This window comes from Perca fluviatilis, chromosome 19 (assembly GCF_010015445.1).
Source record: "Perca fluviatilis chromosome 19, GENO_Pfluv_1.0, whole genome shotgun sequence".
NCBI lineage: Eukaryota > Metazoa > Chordata > Actinopteri > Perciformes > Percidae > Perca > Perca fluviatilis.
In genome coordinates, this window is record NC_053130.1 from 30,255,115 (window position 1) to 30,281,456 (window position 26,342).

General features: G+C 40.7%; 2 protein-coding genes across 4 annotated transcripts in view; one reads left to right on the top strand and one right to left on the bottom strand.

The window, feature by feature from the left end:
* The window catches only part of tk2 (thymidine kinase 2), an 87,268-nt gene extending 76,586 nt beyond the window's left edge, over window positions 1-10,682 (bottom strand). Inside the window, exon 1 of one of the 3 annotated variants that reach the window (XM_039783192.1) lies at window positions 10,386-10,682. In XM_039783192.1, coding sequence (XP_039639126.1) covers window positions 10,386-10,569 — 184 coding nt within the window. In that variant the 5' untranslated portion in view covers window positions 10,570-10,682. The remainder of the gene's footprint in view (window positions 1-10,385) is intronic. The other 2 variants (XM_039783194.1, XM_039783193.1) reach the window with 2 other exon arrangements.
* Window positions 10,683-12,673: 1,991 nt separating this feature from the next.
* nvl (nuclear VCP like) overlaps window positions 12,674-26,342 on the top strand; it is a 68,373-nt gene continuing 54,704 nt past the window's right edge. Inside the window, exons 1-7 of the mRNA XM_039783506.1 lie at window positions 12,674-12,838; window positions 22,249-22,323; window positions 23,419-23,489; window positions 23,898-23,950; window positions 25,131-25,221; window positions 25,359-25,419; window positions 25,970-26,215. Coding sequence (XP_039639440.1) covers window positions 22,267-22,323; window positions 23,419-23,489; window positions 23,898-23,950; window positions 25,131-25,221; window positions 25,359-25,419; window positions 25,970-26,215 — 579 coding nt within the window. The 5' untranslated portion in view covers window positions 12,674-12,838; window positions 22,249-22,266. The remainder of the gene's footprint in view (window positions 12,839-22,248; window positions 22,324-23,418; window positions 23,490-23,897; window positions 23,951-25,130; window positions 25,222-25,358; window positions 25,420-25,969; window positions 26,216-26,342) is intronic.

A 26,342-nucleotide genomic window follows, 5' to 3' on the forward strand; every position in this document is an offset into this window, starting at 1 on the left:
TTTTAAACCTACAACCTAAACTAGATGAAATCTACAGTCATAAGGCCCAAGGGGCGTTCATTAGATCCAGAGCTAAGTGGATAGAGGAGGGTGAAAAAAATTCAGCGTATTTCTGTGGTCTTGAAAAAAGAAGACAGGAAAAAAATAGCATCAGTTCTCTGATGATTGATAATAAAGAAGTCACAGATAAAAAATTGATCTCTTCAGAAATCTGGAAATTCTATAGCCAGCTCTACAGCTCTAAATTTTCTAGCGTGAACTGTCAGAATTTTTTTCAGGACATAGCAAAACATATTCCAAAAATAGAGGATGGCCTCAAACAAACATGTGACAGTCAAATAACAATTACAGAACTTGATGCAGCAATTGGTCGTCTTTCTCTTAACAAAGCCCCTGGATCCGACTGTCTCACAGGTGACTTTTACAGACATTTTTGGGTGGATTTAAGAGACCTGCTGCTACAAGTCTTTACCGAAATATTTGAAACATGTGTGCTTCCACCAACAATGAGACATGGAGTTATCATCTCAATTCCAAAACCAGGGAAAGACCCCAGAATTATAGATAACAGAAGACCCATTACACTCAGAAATTCAGACTACAAACTCCTAACTTACATCTTTGCTTCTCGTCTTCAAACAGGGATTTCAAATATTATTGCAGATACACAGTCAGGGTTCTTAAAAGGAAGGTCAATCCACAACAATATAAGATTGGTAATGGACATCATTGAGTATAGAAACCAAATAGAGGATGATGGTTTCCTTCTTTTTTTAGACTTCTATAAAGCATTTGACTCCGTGGAGCATCTGTTTATTCTTTCGGCGCTCGAACACTTTGGATTTGGAATCAAATTTAGGAAATGGGTTGGTGGATTATATCGAGATATTAGTAGCTGTGTCCTATTACCTAGTGGTACCACCCCAAGCTTCAAGATTAATGTGGGTATTCCTCAAGGTTGCCCCATCTCACCATACCTGTTCATCTTAGCTACAGAAATGCTAGCAATCTATATTAAAAACTGTAATGATATTAAAAAACTTAATGTACTTGGCACAGACATAATAATTAGCCAACTTGCGGATGACACAACAATATTCTTAAAAGATGAATACCAAATATCAACAACTATAGCCAAAATTGAAAAATTCTCCAAAGCCTCAGGTCTAACATTAAACTTAAAAAAGTGTGAATTGCTGGCTGTACACGACACTTCACTGAAAAACATCTGTAATATCCCTATTAAATCAGAAATCAAATACCTGGGGATTTACCTCTCCAAGGACCAAAAACAAAGCCAACTTCTGAATGTAGAAAATAACATTAAAGAATGCAAATCAAGACTAAATATATGGCTACAGAGGGACCTATCAATACTAGGTCGAATTTACCTAACTAAGATGGAGTGTTTATCAAGATGTACTTATCCAGCCTACTCCAATGCCATTCCAAACAATTTGATTAAATCTATCAACCAAATCAACCTAAACTTCATCTGGAGAAACAGACCACATTATATGAAGAAAAGCAATATGGTTAAAGACACAAAGGATGGAGGACTAAAAGTTATTGATTTTGACTGCCTTAATGGAACCTTAAAAATAAATTGGTTAAAATCTTGGATCAAACACAGCAACTCCTTTTGGTATTGTATTCCAAAGACCTTATTCAAGAAAATTGGAGGATTAGAATTTCTTCCCAGAGCGGACTTTAATGTTAACAAACTACCTATTTCATTGTCAGAGTTTCACAAACAAATACTCTTGTATTGGAAAATGTTATACGTACATAACTTCTCACCCCACACATCGGTTCTCTGGAACAATAGATATATTTTGCACTGCAACAAATCTCTATTCTTTGAGGATTGGTATGGGAGAAGCATATGGTCCATGGTCGACTTAATGGATACCAACGGACAATTTTTAAATTATGAACAGTTCTGCATCAAACATAATTTCAAACCCTTAAAATCAGATTTTACTAAATTACATAAAGCACTACCCCAAGGATTTGTCCTTCTAACAAGAAATATTTTGGCATACTATCCGATACAACCACAATTGGCCCCACTATCAATTCAAGGGTTCTCTATCCTGGATAAAAAATGCACTAACCAATTTATTAGAAATTGTTTTATTGATTATCTTTACCCTAAAATGCATAATAAAAATAATATACTGCAAAAATTTGATAAAGTTTCAATCACTAAACTAAGAACCATGTATCTAACACTCCCTATTTCTCCTAAAGTGAAAGAAACACATTTAAAAGTAATGAACAACATTTACCCCTGTAAAGAATTACTGAGACTTCGCTTTGGTATAGAAGATAATAAATGTACATTCCGTGAAAATGATGTTGAAACTACGGACCATATGTTTTTCTCATGTAATGTGATACAGACATTTTGGTGTGATATACATACATGGGTTAAGCAACAGATGTCTTCATTCCCAACCTCTTTCTCCTGTGACGATATAACATTTGGATTGATATTGCAAAGCAAGGGTGTTGAGCTCTGTACTAATACAATTGTATGTCTTTTTTTTTTTTTTAAATGAATTTAAAATGTATTTGAAATCCTTAAAAACTATGAAAAGTCCTAAAGCACAAAACATATATGATACCCTAAAACACTTCCCAACTGAGTTTAATAGCTGAACAATGACTGGAATCCCCTTCTTTTTTTTTTTTTTTTTTTTTTAAATGTCTCTTGTCCCTTAATAGCCATCCTTACTTCTGTTACTAAGACTACATGTATATTTCCTGTTTGTATTAAGTGCTGGTCCATCTGGCTATATTTTCCTTGTATCACACTCTGTTATAACCATAGACATAATATAGAGTAGACGCCGCATCGGCTGCTGGGCGCAAGAAATGCGGCCGCCATCTTGGACCGGTCATACTCCTAGTTGCGTAGCAACAGAAGCAACAAGATTTCAGAGCACTGTGCAGCATATTCCTGCTCAAATCAGCGGACCATCGAAAACAGGGCTTGGGGGATTACTTTTCACAAGTAAGATTTAACATTACCGTACTATTGTTTCTATTTTGTGAATATAATATTACCAGAGCGTTGAGAAGGAGCAAGGATCTTTTGATATTACTGTACTGAAATCGTAGCCAGCTAGCTAGCTAGGCTATGTTTACTGCACCGGCCGGTGTTCACCCGACTATGAACTGAGACTTAATCAGTCATATTCCATAACACTGACTTAGATTACAACGGACACAAGAATGCTATTGTAGAAATAAAATAAATATTACTGGTATAACATTGGCGAATTTTACACAAGTGGCACAGACTGTATTACGACGCTGAAGTTGGCAAGTAGTTGGGAACTTTAAACTGTCCGATTCAGCAGGGACACACAATTTAGATTGCTGATCCTCCGTTTTTTGAACCTCTACTGTATTGAATGAGTGTTAGTCATTAAGGTAAATTATTAATTATGTCTAAAACACACTTTTAGATTTGTGAAAGCTTTATTCTATTTGTGAGAATGCAATAAAGGCAGATTTTACTGTTTTTTTCATATGTAGACCACATTTGATCAGGTCCAGATCCAAAACCACAATACCTAGACTTGTCAAATCTAGACTAAATTATCCCAGAGAGTCTAAGGAGTCTTAAAAACACAGTTTCAGATTTGTGAAAGCTTTATTCTATTTGTGAAAATACAATAAAGGCGGATTTTACTGTTTTTATCACATATAGACCACATTTGATCAGGTCTAGATCCAAAACCACAATACCTAGACTTGTTAAATCTGGACTAAACTATCCCAGAGAGTCTAACGGGTTTTGTGAAAGCTTTATTCTATTTTCTGTCTATTATTGGTGAAAATGCAAAAAAGGTAGATTTTACTGTTTTTTTTTTTTTCAAACATAGACCACACTGGACCAGGTCCAGATCCATGAAACTGTGTTTTTAAGACTCCTTACACTCTCTGGGATAATGTAGTCCAGATTTGACAAGTCTAGGTATTGTGGTTTTGGATCTGGACCTGGTCTACATATGAAAAAAAAACGGTGTAATCTACCTTTGTTGTGTTCTCATAAAGACAATAAAGCTTTCACAAATCTAAAAGTGTGCGGAGGATCAGCAATCTAAATTGTGTGTCCCTGCTGAACTTCAGCGTTGTGACTGTATTATCAGTGTTGGGCAGTCCCTACTTGTAGCTTAGCTATAACTTAGTATTTTGGTGGTAGCTTCACTATTTCCTGAATCAAGTAACTTTCAATACCTTAACTCCTTTATTTATCAAGTATCGCACGTAAACTACACTTTTCTTGTCATGTGAAATTAGCACAACTTAAAGTAGCTTCCTATGTAGTGAACCAGCCTACTGCTGTGTTTGGGTTACTTAGCTTGCTACATGTGACTGGGTGGTAACTTCTGTGTAGTGAAGCTTTATTCATGGCAGAGTAACTGGTAGCTTAGCTCACTACAATTTCCAAGCAGCTTGCCCAACACTGTATATTATTCACATGTAATTCACCCCGACAAAAGTAAGATACCTCTCATGTCTCATATCCACCCCACTTACTTAAAATAAAGGCAACAGCACATCTGTTGGTTTGCAAAACAAGCTTATTCACAAATTAAGCAACTTTGGTTCATTATCAACAGATATGCATCAAAATAGGAGTTTTGTTGAAGAAGTGTTCTAAGAAATGTGAAGGAAGAAAATAAGCTTGACCTCCTTTTGAAATGTTCCTGTGTAGACTCTCCTAAATCTTCTTTGTTTCATTTTGAAGGTTTCCCAAGAACAAAGATGTGAGGAAGAAGTGGGAAGTGGCTTTGAGAAGAGAAGGATTTACTGCTGTGTGTGTGTGTGTGTGTGTGTGTGTGTGTGTGTGTGTGTGTGTGTGTGTGTGTGTGTGTGTGTGTGTGTGTGTGTGTGTGTGTGTGTGTGTGTGTGTGTGTGTGTGTGTGTGTGTGTCCATGTTCCAGCACTGCAGTAGTAACTCTAATGGCGTTTTTCCATTACATGGTACCTGCTCGACTCTACTCGCCTCGACTCGGCGCACTGTGCGTCCCTTTTCCATTGCAGATTTTAGTAACGCCTCAGCGTGGCTGGTCGTCATAGCGACTGCCGTGGGCTTGGCTTGGTAGCGTTGCATTTCCCCCAATGATTTCCCCTGACTCATTTCCTGGTTCTCCTTCTCCGTAAACAACATGAAATCAACAAGATAGTTAACTTTTACTGCTCCAGATTTCCCACCGTGGTCAGAAAGAACAGGGGAGACTTGTTTCTCTCACTATATGACTCTAGAGTCACTACTCGCTGCGGAGCTAATCGCCGGCACTCTCTCACTTCTCCCTCGCTCACCAGCTACACACACACACACACACACACACACACACACACACACACACACACACACACACACACACACACACACACACACACACACACACACACACACACACACACACACACACACACACACAAGTATAACCATCAGGACACTTGTATATATGCTACGGAGAAAGCTCTCCGTGGAGCCTCCGGCAGCAAAAAACACCGCTGGCTAAACTATTTAAAAATGCCGTCTGTCGCTAGCAATGCAGTGATCAGTGACGATTCTTTCCGACCAATCAGCAGCCTGCAGGGCTTTCACGTCACCTTCTCGGCTCGCCTCAGCTCGCTTGGAACCTCGACTGAGGAGGTACTAAATACCAGGTACTTTTTTTCGTAATGGAAAACCAAAAAAGGCGAGTAGAGTCGAGGCGAGGCGAGGCGAGTAGGTACCATGTAATGGAAAAGCGCCATGGTACTTTCTTGCACCAGGGTCCTGTTTCACAAAAGCAGAATATATAAATCCAGGATAACTGATAAAGCAAGGCTTTGACCTAGTCTAATCTGTGCATCCTGGCTTGGTGCGTTTCACGAAGGCCAAGCCAGGCTGAGGAGGTGCGACTAGGTCGAGTCAGGCTGAAGTCATTCAGATAGACGCGCGTCCACGGCTTCTCATCAAAGACCACGAGGTCGATCACAGATTTACTGATGCCGGAAATGGAGAATACGCATGTTCATACTTTCACATCATCATACTTCCACAAGCGCTGCTGCTCACTTTGTATGTATGGTGCGTTCTTTTGTCTGTTTGTATAAAAAAAAACAACAATATTTGTATAAAGAAAAGAAACACTGTAATAAAACAGTGAGAGAAAGCGAGGCAGACGATCACGGAACGACTGAATGCGTAGCGACAAACACATACATTAACTGACCACGGCTCTGAACTGAAACCATCATAATCATACCATCCAAGGATTAGGCTACTCACCATTTACACAAATTAACAGTTGTACTCTTTGCCTTAAAAGTAAGCAGAAGATAATGTTAGGGCCGGACCACATCAGGCCGATTATCGGCCGTGGGACAGTCTGGCGGAGGTCAGTGACTCAAATCTGTTCGGTGTGTCCCGGTGTTGTCGGTCTCGCGGGGGGGCTGTCGGCGTTCATTTTGTCCGACCTGACATGTTCGGTCGGCGGCAGGGCAGTCGGGACTCACCCGGAAATGACGAGCGGAATGAGGTGACTAGAGGCTCTCAAAATCTGATGAAAATCTTTTAAACTGACCTTTGTTGATCTGAAATGAAGACAGATTCAGCTGCTGCACGGCCTATTTTTGCGCAAAATGTTTCCAGAAACCGCGTTTCAGTGAACAATTTTAGTACAATATGAGATCAGATTCTGAACGGCCGCCATGACCAGGTCTGAATTTCCCGGAGAAAACAAACCCATGTGCGCCGTTCGTCCAATCAGCTGCCGGTTTTCATTTCTTGGGCAACATTACGGATTAGCGCCGTCTGCTGTTGTGGAGATGTATTACGTCTCGTCTCCTCTCGTCTTTTTGGTCTGTTCTGTGGCAGTTTTTTGGACCTCGGGGACGCGACTGATCATATCGACGGGGTTTTCTGTCAATGGTCGGCCGTCAGCTATACGCCATTACTCAGGAAATTTACCATGAAGATCAATGTTCTACAACGCTAGAATATGATGCGTAAATATCTCTTTCATTCTGTTCCTCCCTCTCTCTCTCTCATGGGCTAAAATATAAATTTCCTTAGTTATATTAACTTCCACTGCTTGCTTTTAATGCAAAGTGTACAACTGTTTGTTTTTGCAAATAGCAGTGACTCATTGAATGGTTTCAGTTAAGAGCAGTAGTTCATATATTTTTAGACTATATAATCTGTCTGCTATTATCTGCCACGCATTTTTTAATTTTTTATAGCAGACGAGTTTCCTTCTCTACATATTAGGCCTATATGCCTTGCTCCCTCGTATGGACATAGAAAATAAAGACACTGAAGAAATTGGACTCTAAAATCTAGAAACTATGAAGATAATTAAGTGATAAATTCCATGCACACTGTAAACATGAATGGAACAGAGTATATTCATCAGTTATTTCCCCCCAGCAAAATATAAGGTCAAAAACCATTGAGGTGTCCTCTCCCTGTTGTCATGAATGTACAGTAGCCTACATCACTATATAGTTATTGGTCCAGTGAACTACATCACTATATAGTTATTGGTCCAGTGAACTAAGTCTATATGGTTTGCAAAGTACTGTGCTATATCCACATATGGCGGAGACGTTGCTACTTCTACCCTTAAGAACTGAGTATTGTGCTACTTTTACCTTTACCCTTAAGAACTGAGTATTGTGCTTGTTAAGTGATATTGTGAAGACCTGCTGTGTGTCACTGGTCCATGATTTTGTGTATGTATTGTACTGCATCTGTATTATTTTTGTCCCTGTACCATTTTTCTTCATGTGTACATAAATAAATGGTTAAAATATGTGTGTGTGTGTGTGTGAACAGATAAAGTTTCACGACAATTCAAGACTTAAATTCTGTCATCCCAGAACTAATTCTAAGCTTTATATCTGTACCGTAACCTTACTCTACACATATAGTAATAAGTCGTATCTGTCATCAGTCTGACAACATTAACACTGAAACTGAAAGCACTGGCAATGGCTTACAACCGCCTGGAAACACTATACATCCATTATATGGGAATACTGTAAGTGTTTGTGTTTCATGAACTCTAGCCTCATGGCGTGTGTGTGTCTCCAGGAATCCAAATTTTGCTCTCCTTTGCCTCACACTGGGTTTTCGAGATTGTGTATAGTGAAGTTTATCTGTACATTATTTCTCTGATTGTCTTTTGTCAGATAAACTTCACACACACTCTTTCCCTCTGGGTTCTGTAAAGCACTTTGTAACGGTGTTTCAAGGGAGTTTCGTGCAGTTGGAATAAAAACTGTCAAATATCTTAATTCATATCAATATCACAATATTCATAATAGCTATCACAATATCACATTTTGTCAATATCGTGCAACCCGTGTGTGTGTGTGTGTGTGTGTGTGTGTGTGTGTGTGTGTGTGTGTGTGTGTGAGACAGAGAGAGACAAATATTAAAAGCTTCAAGTGAACTCTAATATAATCAATATATTGTTTTATTTTTGCTGTACCCGATCCGTTCCACCTGCAAAATCCGTTCTGGCGCATGCAAGATGACACGTATGCCATGACGTAGGGCGCAGATGATAATGCTGCGTTCATTCCACCACCACCTTGGAATAACGGCACCGCTTCCACCTGCACGATCCGTTCTGCGCGCGCTAAGATGTTCACAGCCGCCAGCTAACGCGTTAGTTAGCTAATAGCTAATTCGGCGGACGCTAGGTGATTATAGCGGTAGCTAACTGTTAATATAGCCGTCCCGTTAGCCTCCACCGGGAAGCTAACGTTAGTTTAGCTAACTGTTAATTTGGCTAACCGCTAGCTGATTGCAGCGGTCTGCCGTAGCCTCCACAGTTAAGCTAACGTAGTTTAGCTAACAGCTAATTCGGCTAACCGCTAGCTGAGACAGCATGTAAACTTTAAAAGACCCTCAAAATAAAACTTGAAAATAAACGTTAACATATATAACAGCTGTTACGTCAGTTCTACTTTACTTGTGCTCATTTAAAATACAATCACTCAATACTTGTCTTTATTGTTATTACTGTAATGTCTTAATTTAGCTGTAGCCTGCTTTTCCCATTAAGTTCAACTTAACGTTATTTTAGACTGAATCTAGCTGCAGAAACAACGTAACCAGTGGGGCGGTGCCTGTTATTTCGAGGTGGCATGAACGCAGCATTATCATCTGCGCCTACGTCATGGCATACGTGTTATCTTGCACATGCGCAGAACGGATTATGCAGGTGGAACGGATCGGGTACTGACAGTGTGATTTGCAAAATAGGCTACCAATCATATCCTACATCACATATAATTTCAGGGAACAGTCCCTGTTTTTGGTTGCCTGTCCCTGGCTAAATACAGAAAAAAACACCTCTGTCCCAGTTTTGTTTTTGAAGACACAACATTAGGTTTTTCAGTCAGATAGTCAAACTGGAAATGTCCCTGTCTTTCTTCCTTTTCGGGGATTATGTTCCCCGTTTTGATCTCGGACGTCTGGTCACCTTATATCATATCAGAATATTATATTAGTTATGTTCACTATGAATATTAAAATACGCCGAACCATGTGTCTTGTATCATAGCTACGTGTAAGATCTTTGCAGCAAAAAAAACCGCGTGAAAATCAGTTCGGTATTCATTGAGGTATGATTATTTAAATGCGCTGACAACTCGTTGCACCTGCCAAACAGATTATACTGAGTGGAGCGGGTGACCGGTCCAAGATGGCGGCCCCACGGCTCGTCAGCGCCAGTAGGCAGTAGCGTTCGATGCGGCGTCTACTCTATATTATGTCTATGGTTATAACGAGTTCTATGCAGCCATGTTTGTTTGTAAATCTTAATATTTCAATAAAAAAAAACAAAAAAAAAACGATCTGTTCCACGCTTCCGGTCGACAGCCAAGCTAACGTTAGTTCCGCTTCCGGTCGACAGCCAAGCTAACGTTAGTTTAGCTAACAGCTAATTCGGCAAACCGCTAGCTGAGACAGCATGTAATAACTTTAAAAGACCCTCAAAATAAAACGTAAAAATAAACGTTAACATATATAACAGCTGTTACGTCAGTTCTACTTTACTTGTGCTCATTTAAAATACAATTACTCAATACTTGTCTTTATTGTTATTACTGTAAAGTCTTAATGTAGCTGTAGTCTGCTTTTCCCATTAAGTTTGACTTAACGTCATTTTAGACGAATTAGCTGTTAGCTAAACTAACGTTAGCTTCCCGGTGGAGCCGGGCCGTAGGCTAGCGTGGAACAGATCGTGCAGGTCGTAAACAGTAATATCTTGCGCATGTGCAGAACGGATCGTGCAGGTAGAACGGATCGTGTACCGACAAGTTTTTCACCAAACACAAATATAATCCCCTGCAACACTGACCTGTAGTGACGTGCTGCGTGCCGCTGCGTGCTCTACTCTGGATCCGTCTGACGCTTCCAGCAGGTAGCTCTATCCCGCTATTATGTCTAACAGCACCAAATAATGACGGAGCCACCGCATACTTAGCGAATACGGGTCGAACACATCTGAACAATAACGTCACACGACCAGCAGCTACCAACATCTCGCAGCAAATACACCTATCGGCAGACCTCTTGTAACCACGGATCAACCATAATCAATCCATGACCGCTTGGCATCAAACATGGATGTGGTGGTATCAAACCAAACAGGAAGAACTGTGACTTCTTCTTCGAATTAAATTTAGTAACACCACAGGCGCACACCGCCATTTACTGTAGGCCTATATATTGCACTTTGATTCAATTCAAGTCAAAGGAGCTTTATTAGCATTGGAAATTACATTGCCAAAGAAAGCGTGAAATAAAAACAAAAATGTACATACAATAAGTAAAGATCTAGACTAGCTCTCTAACATAGCAACACTGTGGTCAAATAGGCCTATACAAATGAAAATAGGTAAAGTTGAACTAATACAAAAAGGCCTATATACTGTAATCGATATACTTGATATATTTAATGTTACAGGTTTACAGATTTTAATTTTAGATTTTAAAACACAGCAATTTTCTTCCAGGATGTAGATGAATACTATTTGGATAACAGTTTAAGTTCTCTATTTATCTATCTCTATAGTAAAGTAAAGATAACTTAAGATAAAAATAGAAAAGTGTAGACATTTAAAAAATATGAATACAAATAAGTGAGAACTGTGTAAACTAAAACATTGCCAAGGTTTTTCGAGGTGTTCTGTATGTATGTAGACTATTAGGGGTGGGGGAAAAATCGTCTTTTTTTTCTAGAATCAATAGGCCTATTTTTTATTAATGTCTTTACCAATGTTTCACCTAAATATTTTCTGTTTAAACTGTACCGCTGAAGGCGACTACATCATATCCATTTTCAGCAAAATGCAGAAAATAAATGTTATGTAGTTTTTTAAAAAAAAATTAATACTTACTAGAATCGCAATAAATGAAAATCACAATACAAATTGAATCGGCACCCATGTATCGTGAAAGAATTGAATCAAAAGAAAACCATATCATCCTAGCCCTAGTATGTACAGTGTGTCTATTTACGGGGATCGGCACAGATGGTCAGTGCAGGAATACAAAGATGACTGACAGTCTTCATGGTGGTTTTATTCCTTTGGACGTCCTTTTCTTGTCAAATCAGCTCACATGTTGCAGCTGTGTTTGCACATTGCTGTATTTAACTCAGCAGGTGTGGAGGTTTATTGGTATTAGTCATGTTTTCAAAACCTTTTTTGGGTATTGTGTGGAAAATAAATATCTCTGATATCTTGGAACTGTTTGCAGGTAGTTTCCACCTGCAAACCAGTCTGTTCTCTTTGGGAAGCCAGGGGTGCTTGTGGCGGCCTCTCTCGATGTCGAGGCTGTGCTCACTGAGCCTGTACAGAGTCAAGGATTTCCTTAGTTTTGGATTGGTCACAGTGCTCAGGTATTCTGCCACTGTGTATTCTCTGTTTAGGACCATATATTGCAATTATTGCCTCACAACCATAAAAAGAAAAAGGTTCTATAACAGAATCCAAAAAACAAAAGTAATCTTCTTCACAGAAAAGAAGATTAGAGAACATACTCAATTGAAATTGTATGTAAATAAGGGAAAGACAGTTGGGGCATTTTTTTTTTAGAAGTATATTTTGACTCCAGATTATCATGGAGAGATCCTATTAAAAATATTGTGGATAAGTGTAAAAAAGTTATAAATGTAATGAGATGTCTTGTAGGGTTGGACTGGGAAGCCGGTATTGCATCCTTGAAATATGTAGCTCCAATTAAGTTAGCTCTAGAATAAGGTACGTTTATAAGAGTGTAGTTAATAGATTTGCATAAAAAATGGATTAGGAGGATTAGATGTGTATAGGAGCAGTAAAAACTTCACCTGTTTGTGTGTGTGTGTGTGTGCCCTACAAGTTGAGACAGGAGAAAGGCCACTGTGTTTATGCAGAAAGCAACTCCTATACTATTGGATGAATTTGAGATGTCATAGAAATAGTCACCCAGCCCAAAAAAGTAATTTACAGGCCTTTTAATGGCTTTAAAAAAACAAAACAAACCAAGTCTAGTCGGTAGTGATTCAGTCTCTGCTCTGAGTCGCTGTAGGAGTTAACTAACACCAGAAGATGGCGGTAATGCATCGCTAAGAATGCCAGCTGCCGGTAAACCTCAAAGAAGAAGAAGAAGAAGAAGAAGAAGAAGAAGACAGGATGCACACATGTTCATTTCCCGGGGTCAGCATTGTCTTCACGCCGTACTTACCCATACCTCTCGCTGCCAGACCGTAAACACAGGTTACCATCAGTTTAACTGAAGAATTTGCGATGTGGTGGTGTTTTTGTTAAGGTAAGTAACCACATGTCACGTTAAAGCTGGCTGTTTTTGTTTGACTTAAACTACTGGGCATGTGTGTGTTTGGGTTGCGTCCTGTCTGTTTACACATTTCCGTTACAGCCACTGGCAGCGAGACACCCTATAGCTTACATCCATGGAGTTACCCAGTTATTGGTTAAACGAACATTTGGTGTAACGTCATGAAGGTGGTAATGTCTTCCTCATGTTCAGTTGCCATAGCGGTATACCTGCAGTTTAGTGTCCCAAATTCCTAACCTATTAACCTGTCTCAAATAAGACCCTCATCATTTGGGACATAATTTGGGACACTAAACTGCACGTAAGCCTGCCATAGATAACTATTAGTTACTGCAAATTACATTAACAGTGGTAGTATTAACGTTACGGATGGCAGTATTGATAAAAGATCAAAAGTGATTTCTCCCGTAAAGTCCCCTACATGAGCTGGCCCCAGCTACTCAGATGTGAGGATTTGCTGCAGTCGAAGTCTTTATTTTACATTTTACAGGCTAGACTATCTATTAATGCAAACATATTGTGAAATGAATAATGCAAATCGTCCTTATCCATGCTTCATATGCATATGTGTTCATTTGACAGTGTGTGGAAATCTTCTATGAGCTCAGCATATTGACTGCTGTGCTGATGTACAAATTTAATTTGATAGCGCAAGGCAGCTTTATTTGTACAGCACATTTCAGCAACAAGGCAATTCATAGTGCTTAGCTGAAATGAGTAGCCGATTAAACACTTAATTGACAGAACTGTTTTGGTCGTTTCCAGTTTCTAAAATGTGAGTACTTTTAATGCTTTAAAGGTCCCATTGCATGAAAATTTCACTTTATGAGGTTTTTTAACATTAATATGCGTTCCCCCAGCCTGCCTATGGTCCCCCAGTGGCTAGAAATGGTGATGGGTGTAAACCGATCCCTGGGTATCCTGCTCTGCCTTTGAAAAAATGAAAGCTCAGTTGGGCCGATCTGGAATCTTGCTCCTTATGAGGTCATAAGGAGCAAGGTTACTTCCCCTTTCTCTGCTTTGCCCGCCCAGAGAATTTGGCCCACCCATGAGAGAGAGAGACATCATGGCTTTCAAACGAGCAAAGTGGCAGTTGGTCAAGGCCAGACCTCCACTCTCCACCTTGCCCCCCCCCTCTGTCCTCCTCAATTGCTACAGACACAGAAATGGCACATACTAAGGAAAGCTCATTGTGGGACTGGCTCTAATGGCTGCAATTCTGCACCAAGGCTGAATTTTGGGAAAGAGACTTCAGATACAGTATTAGGGGACCACTAAGGTCTATATAAAAGCATCCAAAGAGCACCATGTCATGGGACCTTTTAAATACATTTTCCTGATGATACTCACATACTTTAACTGAAGTAACATTTTCAATGCAGGACTTTTACTTGTAACAGAGTATTTTTATCTGAATACTTCTTCCACCACGGATAAAAAGGCAGCATCAAAAAGAAAAGTCTTCAGCCTTGATGTAAAAGAACAGAGTTGCAGCGGACCTGCAGTAATCTGGTAGTTTGTTCCAGCCAGTACGGTTCATAAAACTGAACGCTGCTAAACACAGACAAGTCATAGAGAGAGTCTGAGAGAGAGGCAGGATACAGCCTGCCTCTTTGTATGTGTTTTGTGTAAATGCACTGTAACACCACAGCGTCTGTCTGTGGGTTTGAACCTGTGGTGCATTGTTGACCTTCAGGATGACACATATCCGTGATCATAGATATTCTCAAGTTAAAGGTCCCATGACATGGTGCTCTTTGGATGCTTTTATATAGGCCTTAGTTGTCCCCTAATACTGTATCTGAAGTCTCCTTCCTGAAATTCAGCCTTGGTGCAGAATTACAGCCACTAGAGCCAGTCCCACAATAAGCTTTACTTAGGACGCGCCATTTCTGTGTCTGAAGCTATTGAGAAGGAGAGAGGGGGGGGAGGGGAGCAAGGTGGAGAGTGGGGGTGTGGCCTTGACCAACTGCCACTTTGCTCGTTTGAAAGTAGGGATGCACCGAATATTCGGCAACCGAAAATTTTCAGAAATACTTTTATCACCGAAACAATATGGCCGAAAATGTTGTGATGACGCAAACAGAAACCGCGACCTGCACGTGTGTCAGTACCCGATCCACCTGCAAAGCGTCTCCTAAGCAAAGAGGTTGAGACGGACCACGGAGTGAAAACAATGAAAAGTACGCTCTTAGAGTCTGTCACCACACGTTTCAGTGAGATCTACTCGGTTCCTCTGCACTTCATCGCGACTGTACTTGATTCGCATTATAAAGACCATTACTTGGATGCGGAAATAAAGCAGGGCGCACGAGAAATGATCCAGGCCGTGATGGATGCGGAGAACCCGCGTGGAGACGGAGCGCGCACGGAGCAGCGCCCAGCGCAGGAGGAGATCAGAGCGCAGAAAAAAAGACTCGTCTCTCTGCACCAGATGAGGGGCATGCACCCTCGTTGTCTGATATGTTAAGTGAAATCCTGCAAGAAAGTGCCTCTAATAATAATAATAATAATAATAATAATAATAATAATAATAATTATTATTAAAGCTGCGAGCAGAGATGGACGGGCCCTCGCGCCTCTGCGCGCGTCGGGGTTACCGGCGGACGCCACTCCTTGCGACCGTGCATTTGCGCGGCACACAGACGCCGCAAACCGTCACCACTGAAAAGGGAACTCCCCGCCGAGTTCAAAGATAGCTCACACAAGACTCTACGTCATACGGTTCATTAGCTGTGAAAGGGGGCGTGGCTAAAGGATAGGGGGCGGGTCCAACCATCACCAATTAATTAAAAATGAAGCCTCTGCTGAGATGAATGATACTTCACACAAGACTCTACCTTAAATGGGTCAGCATGTATGAAAGGGGGCGTGGCTTAAACATAGGGGGTGGGCCAAACCATTACCGATGAAGAAGGAAGTCTCTGCTGAGTTCATTGATACCTCACACAAGGGTATACCTTAAACGGTTAAAATTGTATGAAAGGGGGCGGGGCTTAAGCATAGGGGCGGGTCAAACCATCACCAATAAAAAAGGAACTCTCTGCTGAGTTCAATGACACCTCACACAAGACTCTACCTTAAACGGTTCAAATGTTATGAAAGGGGCGTGGCCTGAGTAAGTGGGCGTGGCCATATTATAGGGGGCGGCTCAGTATCACACGTAGACCACACATTCTAAGTTTCATGCAAATCGGATGATGTTTGTCATATAAGGCAGATTTCCTGTTGCCGGGGGGGGCGCTACGACCAAAAGTCAATTTTGGCCTGTAGGTGTCCTCAGGCCTGGACCCTTGTCCATCGTGAGAAATTTCGGGCAGATACGACAACGTACACTCAAGTTACAACAACTTCTTTGTTCATCGCTAAACACTCAAAATGGCCGCCACGCCACGCCCACACCGTCTGACGAAAAGATTTTCTTTTAATAACTTTTCATCGTTAAGGTGTTGGGATGGTACAGACCAAGTTTGAAGTCCATCGGATGAAATCTGTAGGAGGAGTTCGTTAAAGTATAGCACCTTGACTTTTAGGCCTACTTCCTGTTGCCACTAGGGGGCGCTATGACTTTAAGTAAATATCGGCCTTTATTTTTCCTCACGGTCGGACTCTTATGAATCCTGAAAAGTTTCGAGGTAATCGGACACGCATTACACTCGAGTTACACCCACTTCCTGTTTGCGGCAGCGCACACAAAATGGCCGCCCCGCCACGGCCACACCGTATGACGAAAAGTTTTTCTTTTAACAACTTTTCATCTTTAACATCTTAAGATGGCACAGAGCGAGTTTGAAGTTGATCGGATGAAATCTCTAGGAGGAGTTCGTTAAAGTACGACATGTGGGAATAGCCAAAATCGCACTAATTTCGAACTTTCAGTTCAAAATGGCGGACTTCCTGTTGGGTTTAGGGTATGGCTCTAATGAAGTTTTTTGTACGTCTTGACATGTTACATATGTGTACCAAGTTTCGTGAGTCTACGTTAAACGCACTGCAGGGGCTCAATTTTCTTAACTTTCTAGGGGGCGCTAGCGAGCCATTTTTGTGCGCCTATTCCCGAAACCCTTAAAATACGTACATTTTCCCCAGACTTGATGCGACCGCCAAATTTGGTGAGTTTTTGAATATATTAAGCCCCTCAAAAAGCCAATTCATTTGACGGGAAAATAATAGAAACAATAATAGAAGAATAATTCCTTCAGTTTCAATAGGGCCTTCGCCGCTGTCGGCGCTCGGGCCCTAATAACAATCGGTAAGCTATTCTGTTCTTAGGCTACTATATACTGTATGTGACTATCAGATTGTAGCCATATTTCTGCTAGATATTTTTAGGGCCCGAGCGCCGACAGCGGTATTTTAAAGTGATGGTTCGGAGTAATTTCACCCTAGGGTCCTTTGCACCATGATCTCGAGCCAAACACCCCCCCAGAAGCTTTTTTCACCTGGGTCGAACATTGGGAGCGTTAGCGTAGCGTAGCGTTATCAGCTGAATAGCTTAGCGCAGAGGCTAATGGATCCGAAGTGTCTCTTAACATTACCCCACTAATAATGCCGAAATGATACCAAACGTCTACAGTAGTACAAATAGGTTATGCACTCATAAAACGATGGATTGTAAAATGTGTAAGTACACCAGAGAAGTTTATGTAAATAACACTTGCCTGCTGGCTTCTGCTCTCTGCTGCTGCTGCTGCTGCTGCTGTTACTACCGGACAGTAAGAGTGCTTAGGGACATCTACAAATTACAACCCGAAAAGAGATGCAACCAAAATATTTATTAATTTAATGATTAAATAAGGTAATGTCTCCAAACTTACCTCAATTATTACTTGTCTCCTGCTAGTTATACTACAGCACTTACTTTAAAAAATAAGTTAAATTAAAAAATATTTTTGTTGCATCTCTTTTCGGTGTTGTAATTTGTAGATGTCCCTAAGCACTCGTCTTACAGCAGCAACAACAACAACAACAACAGCAGAGAGCAGAAGCCAGCAGGCAAGTGTTATTTACATAACCTTCTGGTGTACTTACAAACTTTACAATACATCGTTTTATGAGTGCATAACCTATATATACTAGTGTAGACCTTTGGTATCATTTCGGGCATTATTAGTGGGGTAATGTTAAGACAAGTACCGGATCCATTAGCCTCGCTAAGCTATTCAGCGGCTAACGCTACTCTGCGTAACTCTCCCAATGTTAGACCCAGGTGAAAAAGCTTTGGGGTGTCGTATTCGATGTAACTCGAAATTAACATCACTTTAAGGGTTTCGGGAATAGGCGCACAAAATGGCTCGCTAGCGCCCCCTAGAAAGTTAAGAAAATTGAGCCCCTGCAGTGCGTTTAACGTAGACTCACGAAACTTGGTACACATATGTAACATGTCAAGATGTACAAAAAACGTCATTACAGCCATACCCTAAACCCAACAGGAAGTCCGCCATTTTGATCTCAAAGTTCGAAATTAGTGCGATTTTGGCCATTTCCACATCCACATTCCTCCTAGAGATTTCATCCGATCAACTTCAAACTCGGTCTGTACCATCTTAAGATATTAAAGATGAAAAGTTGTTAAAAGAAAAACTTTTCGTCATAGGGCGTGGCGGGGCGGGCGGCCATTTTGTGCGTTCCGCGCCCGAAAACAGGAAGTGGGTGTAACTCGAGTGTACGTTGTCCGATTACCTCGAAACTTTTCAGGATTCATAAGAGTCCGACCCTGAGGACAAATAAAGGCCGATATTTACTTAAAGTCATAGCCCCTAGTGGCAACAGGAAGTAGGCCTAAAAGTCAAGGTGCTATACTTTAACGAACTCCTCCTAGAGATTTCATCCGATGGACTTCAAACTTGGTCTGTACCATCCCAACACCTTAACGATGAAAAGTTATTAAAAGAAAAACTTTTCGTCAGACGGTGTGGCGTTGCGTGGCGGCCATTTTGAGTGTTTAGCGATGACCAAAGAAGTTGTTGTAACTTGAGTGTACATTGTCGTATCTGCCCGAAATTTGTCACGATGGACAAGGGTCCAGGCCTGAGGACACCTACAGGCCAAAATTGACTTTTGGTCATAGCGCCCCCCCCTGGCCACCGGAAATCTGCCTTATATGACAAACATCATCCGATTTACATGAAACTTAGAATGTGTGGTCTACGTGTGATACTGAGCCGCCCCCTATAATATGACCACGCCCACTTACTCAGGCCACGCCCCCTTTCATAACATTTGAACCGTTTAAGGTAGAGACTCGTGTGAGGTGTCATTGAACTCAGCAGAGACTTCCTTTTTAATTGGTTATGGTTTGACCCGCCCCCTATGCTTAAGCCCCGCCCCCTTTCATAAAATTTGACCTTTTTAAGATAGACCCTTGTGTGAGGTATCAATTAACTCAGCAGAGACTTCCTTTTTAATTGGTGATGGTTTGACCCGCCCCCTATGCTTTAGCCACGCCCCTTTTCACAGCTAATGAACCGTATGACGTAGAGTCTTGTGTGAGGTATCGTTGAACTCGGCGGGGAGTTCCCTTTTTAATTGGTGACTATTTGCGGCGTCCGAGTGCCGCGTGAATGCACGGTCGCAAGGAGCGGCGTCCGCCGGTAACCCCGACGCGCGCAGAGGCGCGAGGGCCCGTCCATCGCTGCTCGCAGCTTTAATTAAACTTTAATATTAATTCATACAATTGCAATGCCTTGATTTTAGTAAAGTTAGTACACAGTCATAGCCATAACTGCAATGGTATTAATAATTGTCATAATTTCTTTCGGTGTTTCGGTTTTCGGTCTTGGTTTCCTCTTTTTCGGTTTTCGGTTTTTGGTTTCAGCCAAGAATTTTCATTTCGATGCATCCCTATTTGAAAGCCATGATGTCTCTCTCTCATGGGTGGGCCAAATTCTCTGGGCAGGCAAAGCAGAGAAAGGGGAGGTAACCATGCTCCTTATGACCTCCATAAGGAGAAAGATTCCAGATCGGCCCATCTGAGCTTTCATTTTCTCAAAGGCAGAGCAGGATACCCAGGGCTCGGTTTACACCTATCGCCATTTCTAGCCACTGGGGGACCTTAGGCAGGCTGGGGGAATGCATATTAATGTTAAAAAACCTCATAAAGTGAAATTTTCATGCAATCATGCATGAAAATTTCTTGCTTTTCTTTCTTTCCAAACCTTAAAAAAAAAGCTAGGCTAGTACGTGCAACTTAATATTTTTGTCACTGTGACTTGGTTATGACAATAATCCCCATTCCCCTTTCCTGATTGGTTGTTTATCGTCATTGATCCCAAAACTAGATAACTAAGATAAGTATTCTTATGCCGTATAGAAGATTTGGTAATTATTAGGGTCCTTTTACTAAAGAATTTCTTAGTAGACTAAACTCACATGACTTTGTCGACTAATTGATTAGTTGATTATTTTTTTTTCAACTTTGTTTATTGAACAATTTTATACATAAACCTACATTCCAGTTGTTACAATATTTCTTTTATGTTTTAAACCCAGTTCAGGGCTCAACGCTAACTTTTTAAAGTGTTTGCCAGCTTGGCAACAAGGCATCAGCTTTTGACAATCAAAATTGACAATTCGGTTGCCATTTTTTAAACTGCCTATATTTGGAGAAAACTGTCTGCCGCTTTAGCGGCAGTCAGTTGTATATCCCAGTATTGGAATCCTCTACAGTGAAACACAGTCACACTTTTACACCGTTTAGCTGTCAGCATTTTAACCTAATTTTTAATCCAGTTATTACTGTAGCTAATGGTAGGCTAACGCTACCTGCTGCCAAGAGTAACGTGTTATTAGTGTTTACTAATGTGACATGCAGCAATGTTTCTGTTGCCTGTAACGTCTGTTTTGGAGCATCAGAGAGCAGTGCAGACATTTACGTGGCACCGTAATGAGGCACCGAAATCTGCGTTGCTATTCCATCTGGTAGATACCGGGTACCGGTGCCATATTAGCACCGGATTTTAACATGCGCCGTTAAGGTGAACCGAAAATTGCGTTGCCTGTATCTTTTCACGGCAAACGTGCGTGTGGAAAGCGGTCGCACAACAGCTGAAATGTTGTGTTTAAACTTTACATAGACAATCAAATAAAATATTGACTTCTTTTGAAATAAGATTTTACAGTTTTGTTAGTTTTGATTTGTTTTTATATAAAAAAAAAAAAAAAAAACCCAAATATTTAACAGGTGGTTGCCAAAGGGGGCAACCAGAGGCCACGAAATGGTTGCCAATTGACTCAATCTGGTTGCCAAGGGCAACCGTTACTGTCGAGCCCTGCAGTTGTCTCTTATTCTTCGGTCCATCTCCTTACACTGAGTTGTATGTTACCTACAACCTCACTTATACAAACCCTTCTCACGCATAACCTTATAGAACATATTTCCCCACAACTGCGTCAGTTTGATAATTTTACACAAAACAAAACAAAGAAACAACACACACCAAAAGTAGAAATATAAAAGCCATATCATTGACATTAACAGCCACAGCAACCCCGTATCACATACAGTTACATAGAAGATGTGAGCTGTAAAAAGTACCCAAAAGCCTCTAACCCTGTGCCTCCCTGCCCACATCCAGCCAAGGAGACCATCGATCCATAAATTCAGCATTTTGCAATCTCTGTATGAACGTTATTTTTTTCCATTGTATGGATTTCCCTGACTACTGATCCCCAAGTATCATGTGTTGGAGGGTCTTTTTTAAGCCAACTCAAGTGTTATTGCGTTTTGTTGCTGCTGCAAGAAGTATATGCAGCAGGTATTTATTTTTCCTGTTCGCTAGCACAGAGAAGAAGAATCATGCAAAAGCACCACTTTAAATCTTGTTGCACATATGTGCTGATACGTGTCTTACACTGACTTCTGAAAAGTCGTACAGCATGAAAAAAAAAATAAATAAAACTAATCGACCTAAGAAATCTGAGTTGACTAACACCAAAACAACTGAGTAGTTGACTAATCTACTAATAGGGGGCATCCCTAGTTATCATGTGATGAGAGAAAATGGATTGTTTTTATCTCACCATTAAGCTGTTGTGCTGTTATATTTGGTTGCATATCAGTCTATCCTGTTGCTAAACCAAAATCGGTGTGCTGCTAACAACTGAATCCAGAGGATATTATGCGATATGCACTTGTCATGACTGTTTGATTTGTTCTTGTTTGATGTTTTTTTTTTTTTTTTTTGTACGTGTACATCTCTCTTTTGTGTAGCCTAACTGTTTTGTTCAACCTGTGTGTACAGTCCTCAGCAGAACTGCCTAAGGATGCCAAATGAATTTCAGTGTAAACTGACAGGAAAGTTATTGTATTTAGGCAGATTCATGCTGTGATTACATTCCTCATTTTAGTCTCTCTCTTGTTGTGAATGTCTGTCTCGCTGCAGGCTCACATAAAAACCAACATGAAGAACAGAAGTGGTGGCTGTCTGGACAGTCGTCTCAGACAGAGAGTGGAGCAGGTACAAATCCATGTCCTCATTCTCCCAGGGCTGTATGTTATGAGTTCAGTGGTATTAATGTAAGAAATAAGCCTAGAAGATGGTCTAATCTCACAATTCAGTAAAAACAGATAAGCAATTTCTCCTTCACTGTAATGCATCATCTCTGTACACACACACACACACACACACACACACACACACACACACACACACACACACACACACACACACACACACACACACACACACACACACCCACCTGAATTTCCGTTGTCCGGTAATTACCGTATTTGACCGAAAGAAAATCCCTATTGTCTCCGGTCAGAATGACCAGTGGAAATAATTGCCTTTGCACTATTTTAATTGTTAAAATAGGCTACAGTGATTTTCATATCTTTCGTTCTAAAACAATGAAAAATCAAGTTTTTAAAAAATTATTGTAGACTGCAACGTATATGATTAAGGAAAACACCAGCTCTGAGTAAATGCAGTAGAATACCGTAGGTTTACAAACTACAAACGGTGACAAGCAAGCAGGAAAGGTACAGCCCAAGCCATGGCGAAACGGGTAAATATTGCGAATAGCCTACATAAAACACAGTTGTTTTGGCTTCTCTGCCTGTAGCAAGTAGCCTACATTTCAATAAAAATAGTATAGGCCAAAATCCACATGCCTTGATGATATAATTCTTTATATAGCCTGCCCTATATAGGTTTTAAGCGCAATAAACACGGAAAATATTTGACCAAACTTTTTCCCATTTTGACCAGTAAAATTAAACTTTACAGGTCACATGACCGGCACCAATTTTTTTCTAGCGGAAACACTGACACACAGCAAAATAAAATTAATGTATACAGCATTTATCTCAACCCCTAACTAAACAGGAGACAAGGATAAATGGTCCAAATCTTAAAGGATGGGACAGTATAGTAACCGTCCTGCCAACAGTGACATCATGAGGGAGACAAAAGCAGTGATATCATATAAATGTAACGCCCTGGCCTGGGTCTGCTCTTGTTCTGGCATAAATTCCATGCGATGTGAGTAGAGACTGGGTCTGAATTTCTTTTGTCATCCTCACCCTGTTTGATGTTGAATTCTGTCTTCAGTATTTGGCGACATGCACCAGTGAATATGTGGACCTTTCAGCCATGGCCCTGGAACTTCAAAAACTGTACAGGCAAGTGCATCAGACTCAAACTCAGTCAAAGGTGGTGACTGTGCCTAATTTTGCTTCAATCTGTCCTACACCAACTGCAGTAGTCAGGAAATCATCCCATAGGTTGTATGTTTATCAAAATATATATTAATTATATAGTAGAAGTACTTTCTTTTACGATGTTCACTTATATTACCGTACACTCATTGATATGCATGAGGTGAAACCCTACAAATGAGCATACAGTTGAACCAACACCTCTCAAAAAGAGCTAGGACAAAAACTGCATAAAAAGCAACTCCATTACGGTGGGAGGTTATTGCAAGGCTGTTGGATAAGACTTCATTTGTTTAAACTAACCTGGACACTGAGTGTACATTGATGTGCGTGTCTGCAAATTAACAGTGTTGGTTTATATTGTATCTTCAGAATGGAGTATGGCAGAAGAAACAGGACAGCCTTCAGGATTCAAGTAGAGAAAGGTAAGAGGCAAATGTAGATTGATGCCATTTTATGCTGCAATAGTAGTTTGGCTTCCATGTGTTTTCAGGGTGATTTATTTTAAACTGTAAATTCACACTGGAGTCCATTCTAATGGACGGGGGGACAGGACAAGGGTGACGATGAGAGTTTTGATTAAGTCATGATAATGGAATTAATATCATGTAATCACAAGAGAAAACGCCTTATGTCAAGATAAAATACATATTCTTTAAAGTGATGGTTCGGAGTAATTCACCCTAGGGTCCTTTGCACTATGACCTCGAGCCAAACACCCCCCCAGAAGCTTTTTTCACCTGGGTCGAACATTGGGAGAGTTAGCTAGAGTAGCGTTATCAGCTGAATAGCTTAGCGCTGGACTAATGGACCCACGTTTGTATCTTGTAAGTTACCCCACTAATAATGCCTGAAGGTTATGCTCTCATAAAACGATGGATTGGAAAGTTTGTAAGTACACCAGAAGTTTATGAACACTTGCCTGCTCTCTTCAGCTCTCTGTTGCTGCTGCTGCTACCTGCAGTTAGACGAGTGCTTAGGGCCGTCTACAAATTACTACACCGAAAAGAGTTACAACAAAAATATTTATTAATTCAATGATTAAATAAGGTAATGTCTCCAAACTTACCTCAATTATTACTTGTCTCCTGCTAGTTATACTACAGCACTTACTTTAAAAAAAAGTTAAATTAATAAATATTTTTGTTGCATCTCTTTCGGTTGTTGTAATTTGTAGACGGGCCTAAGCACTCGTCTTAACAGCAACAACAACAGAAAGCAGAAGCCAGCAGGCAAGTGTTATTTACATAAACTTCTGGTGTACCTACAAACTTTCCAATCCATCTCTTTATGAAAGCATAACCTATTTTTACTACTTGTAGACGTTTGGTATCATTTCAGGCATTATTGGTGGGGTAATTTCCGAGCTAAACGGTAGTCCGTCGGGCCCTGCGCCTAAGCTATTCAGCTACTGCCTTACGCTCACTCTCCCCCAACCCCAATTTTAGACCCAGGTAAAAAACTTTCTGAGTGTTTGCTTCGAGGTCATGGTGCACAAGGATCCTAGAATTAATTTGTACCGTCCAATCCATTCCAGTGATCAAACTCTTCTTTTGGAATATGAACTGTATGGGGTTCTGATTTGTCTTTTCCATCCTCTCCTAGTGTACGAAGCAATCATGAAGGAGTCTGGGCTGAATGATCTGGAGAGCAAACACTTGGCTAAGAGAGCCAAGCACAGCCACAATGACACCGGGTAAAGGACGCTCTCTGCTTACTGCCTGGTTTCGACCAGTAAGATTGTCTTACCCCTCAGGGCGCTAACCAGCCCTTCTCTCTAATGTACTCTCTTTTTAAATGTGCAACTAATGCCATACAAAACTGTGTTCACAGGGATGGCAGCAGCAGCTCAGAGGAGTCCTCTGACAGTGATGACCCCATTCTGGAGAACACTGTAAGAAATAATGAAAAAGGTTAAATCTGAGGAATTATAGTTCAAGCATGTTGGTCATAGAGTTTTGACTGGGGGAAGCTTATATTTAGATCTGCAAAGATAAATCGATTAGTTCTAATAAACTCAACTATTTAATTAATTGGCAATTATTTTTTAAATCTGTTTAAGTAATTTACTTAAAGTGGCTATATGTAACTCCTGGACTGGACGCACAGAGATGAAATTGACATCCATCCACTCATCGGACTCTGGGCTATATGGGTACCGAGCACATTTCCCAAATGTTCGGCTGCTCCATAAAATCAGAATCAGAAAAGGTTTTATTGCCACAATAAGTACACTTATGTGGAATTTGCCTTGGTGAAAGGTGCATACATAAACAAACAAACAATCAAACATATTAAACATTAATATAAAATAAACAATAAATACAGAAAAACAAATTTATACATACGAAGTAACTGTTGCATAAGAAGAAAAAAAAAGATCTGCATAGCACTTTTTGACAGTGATCTAACCATTCCTTGTTGCTGCTTTTTACCTTCCACAGCCCACCAACCACATGAACAGCTCTCTGACATCCTTGTACCGGAAAGGCCACCCTGAGTCTGGCACTTGCTCACCCAGGAGAGATCAGCCTGCTGCCAGCAGTCCTGCCAGCACAGCCAACCTCCCTCCCAGTGCAGGGACGCTGGTCTCCACAGGAGGGTGGTTCATCGACCGAGGCAGAGGCCCCGAGAAGAGCAGCATCCTCATCGACCTGTGTGAAGAGGAGCCAACGAATACAATGTCCAATGTATGTTTCACAGTGTTACAGTGGAACCCTTTGCCTGGATCTTCTCACCATTAGCATTCATCCTCACTTATTCTTACTGAGGGAAGATATTTATATTCAGTGTAGGGGTGTAAATCACTATACGATA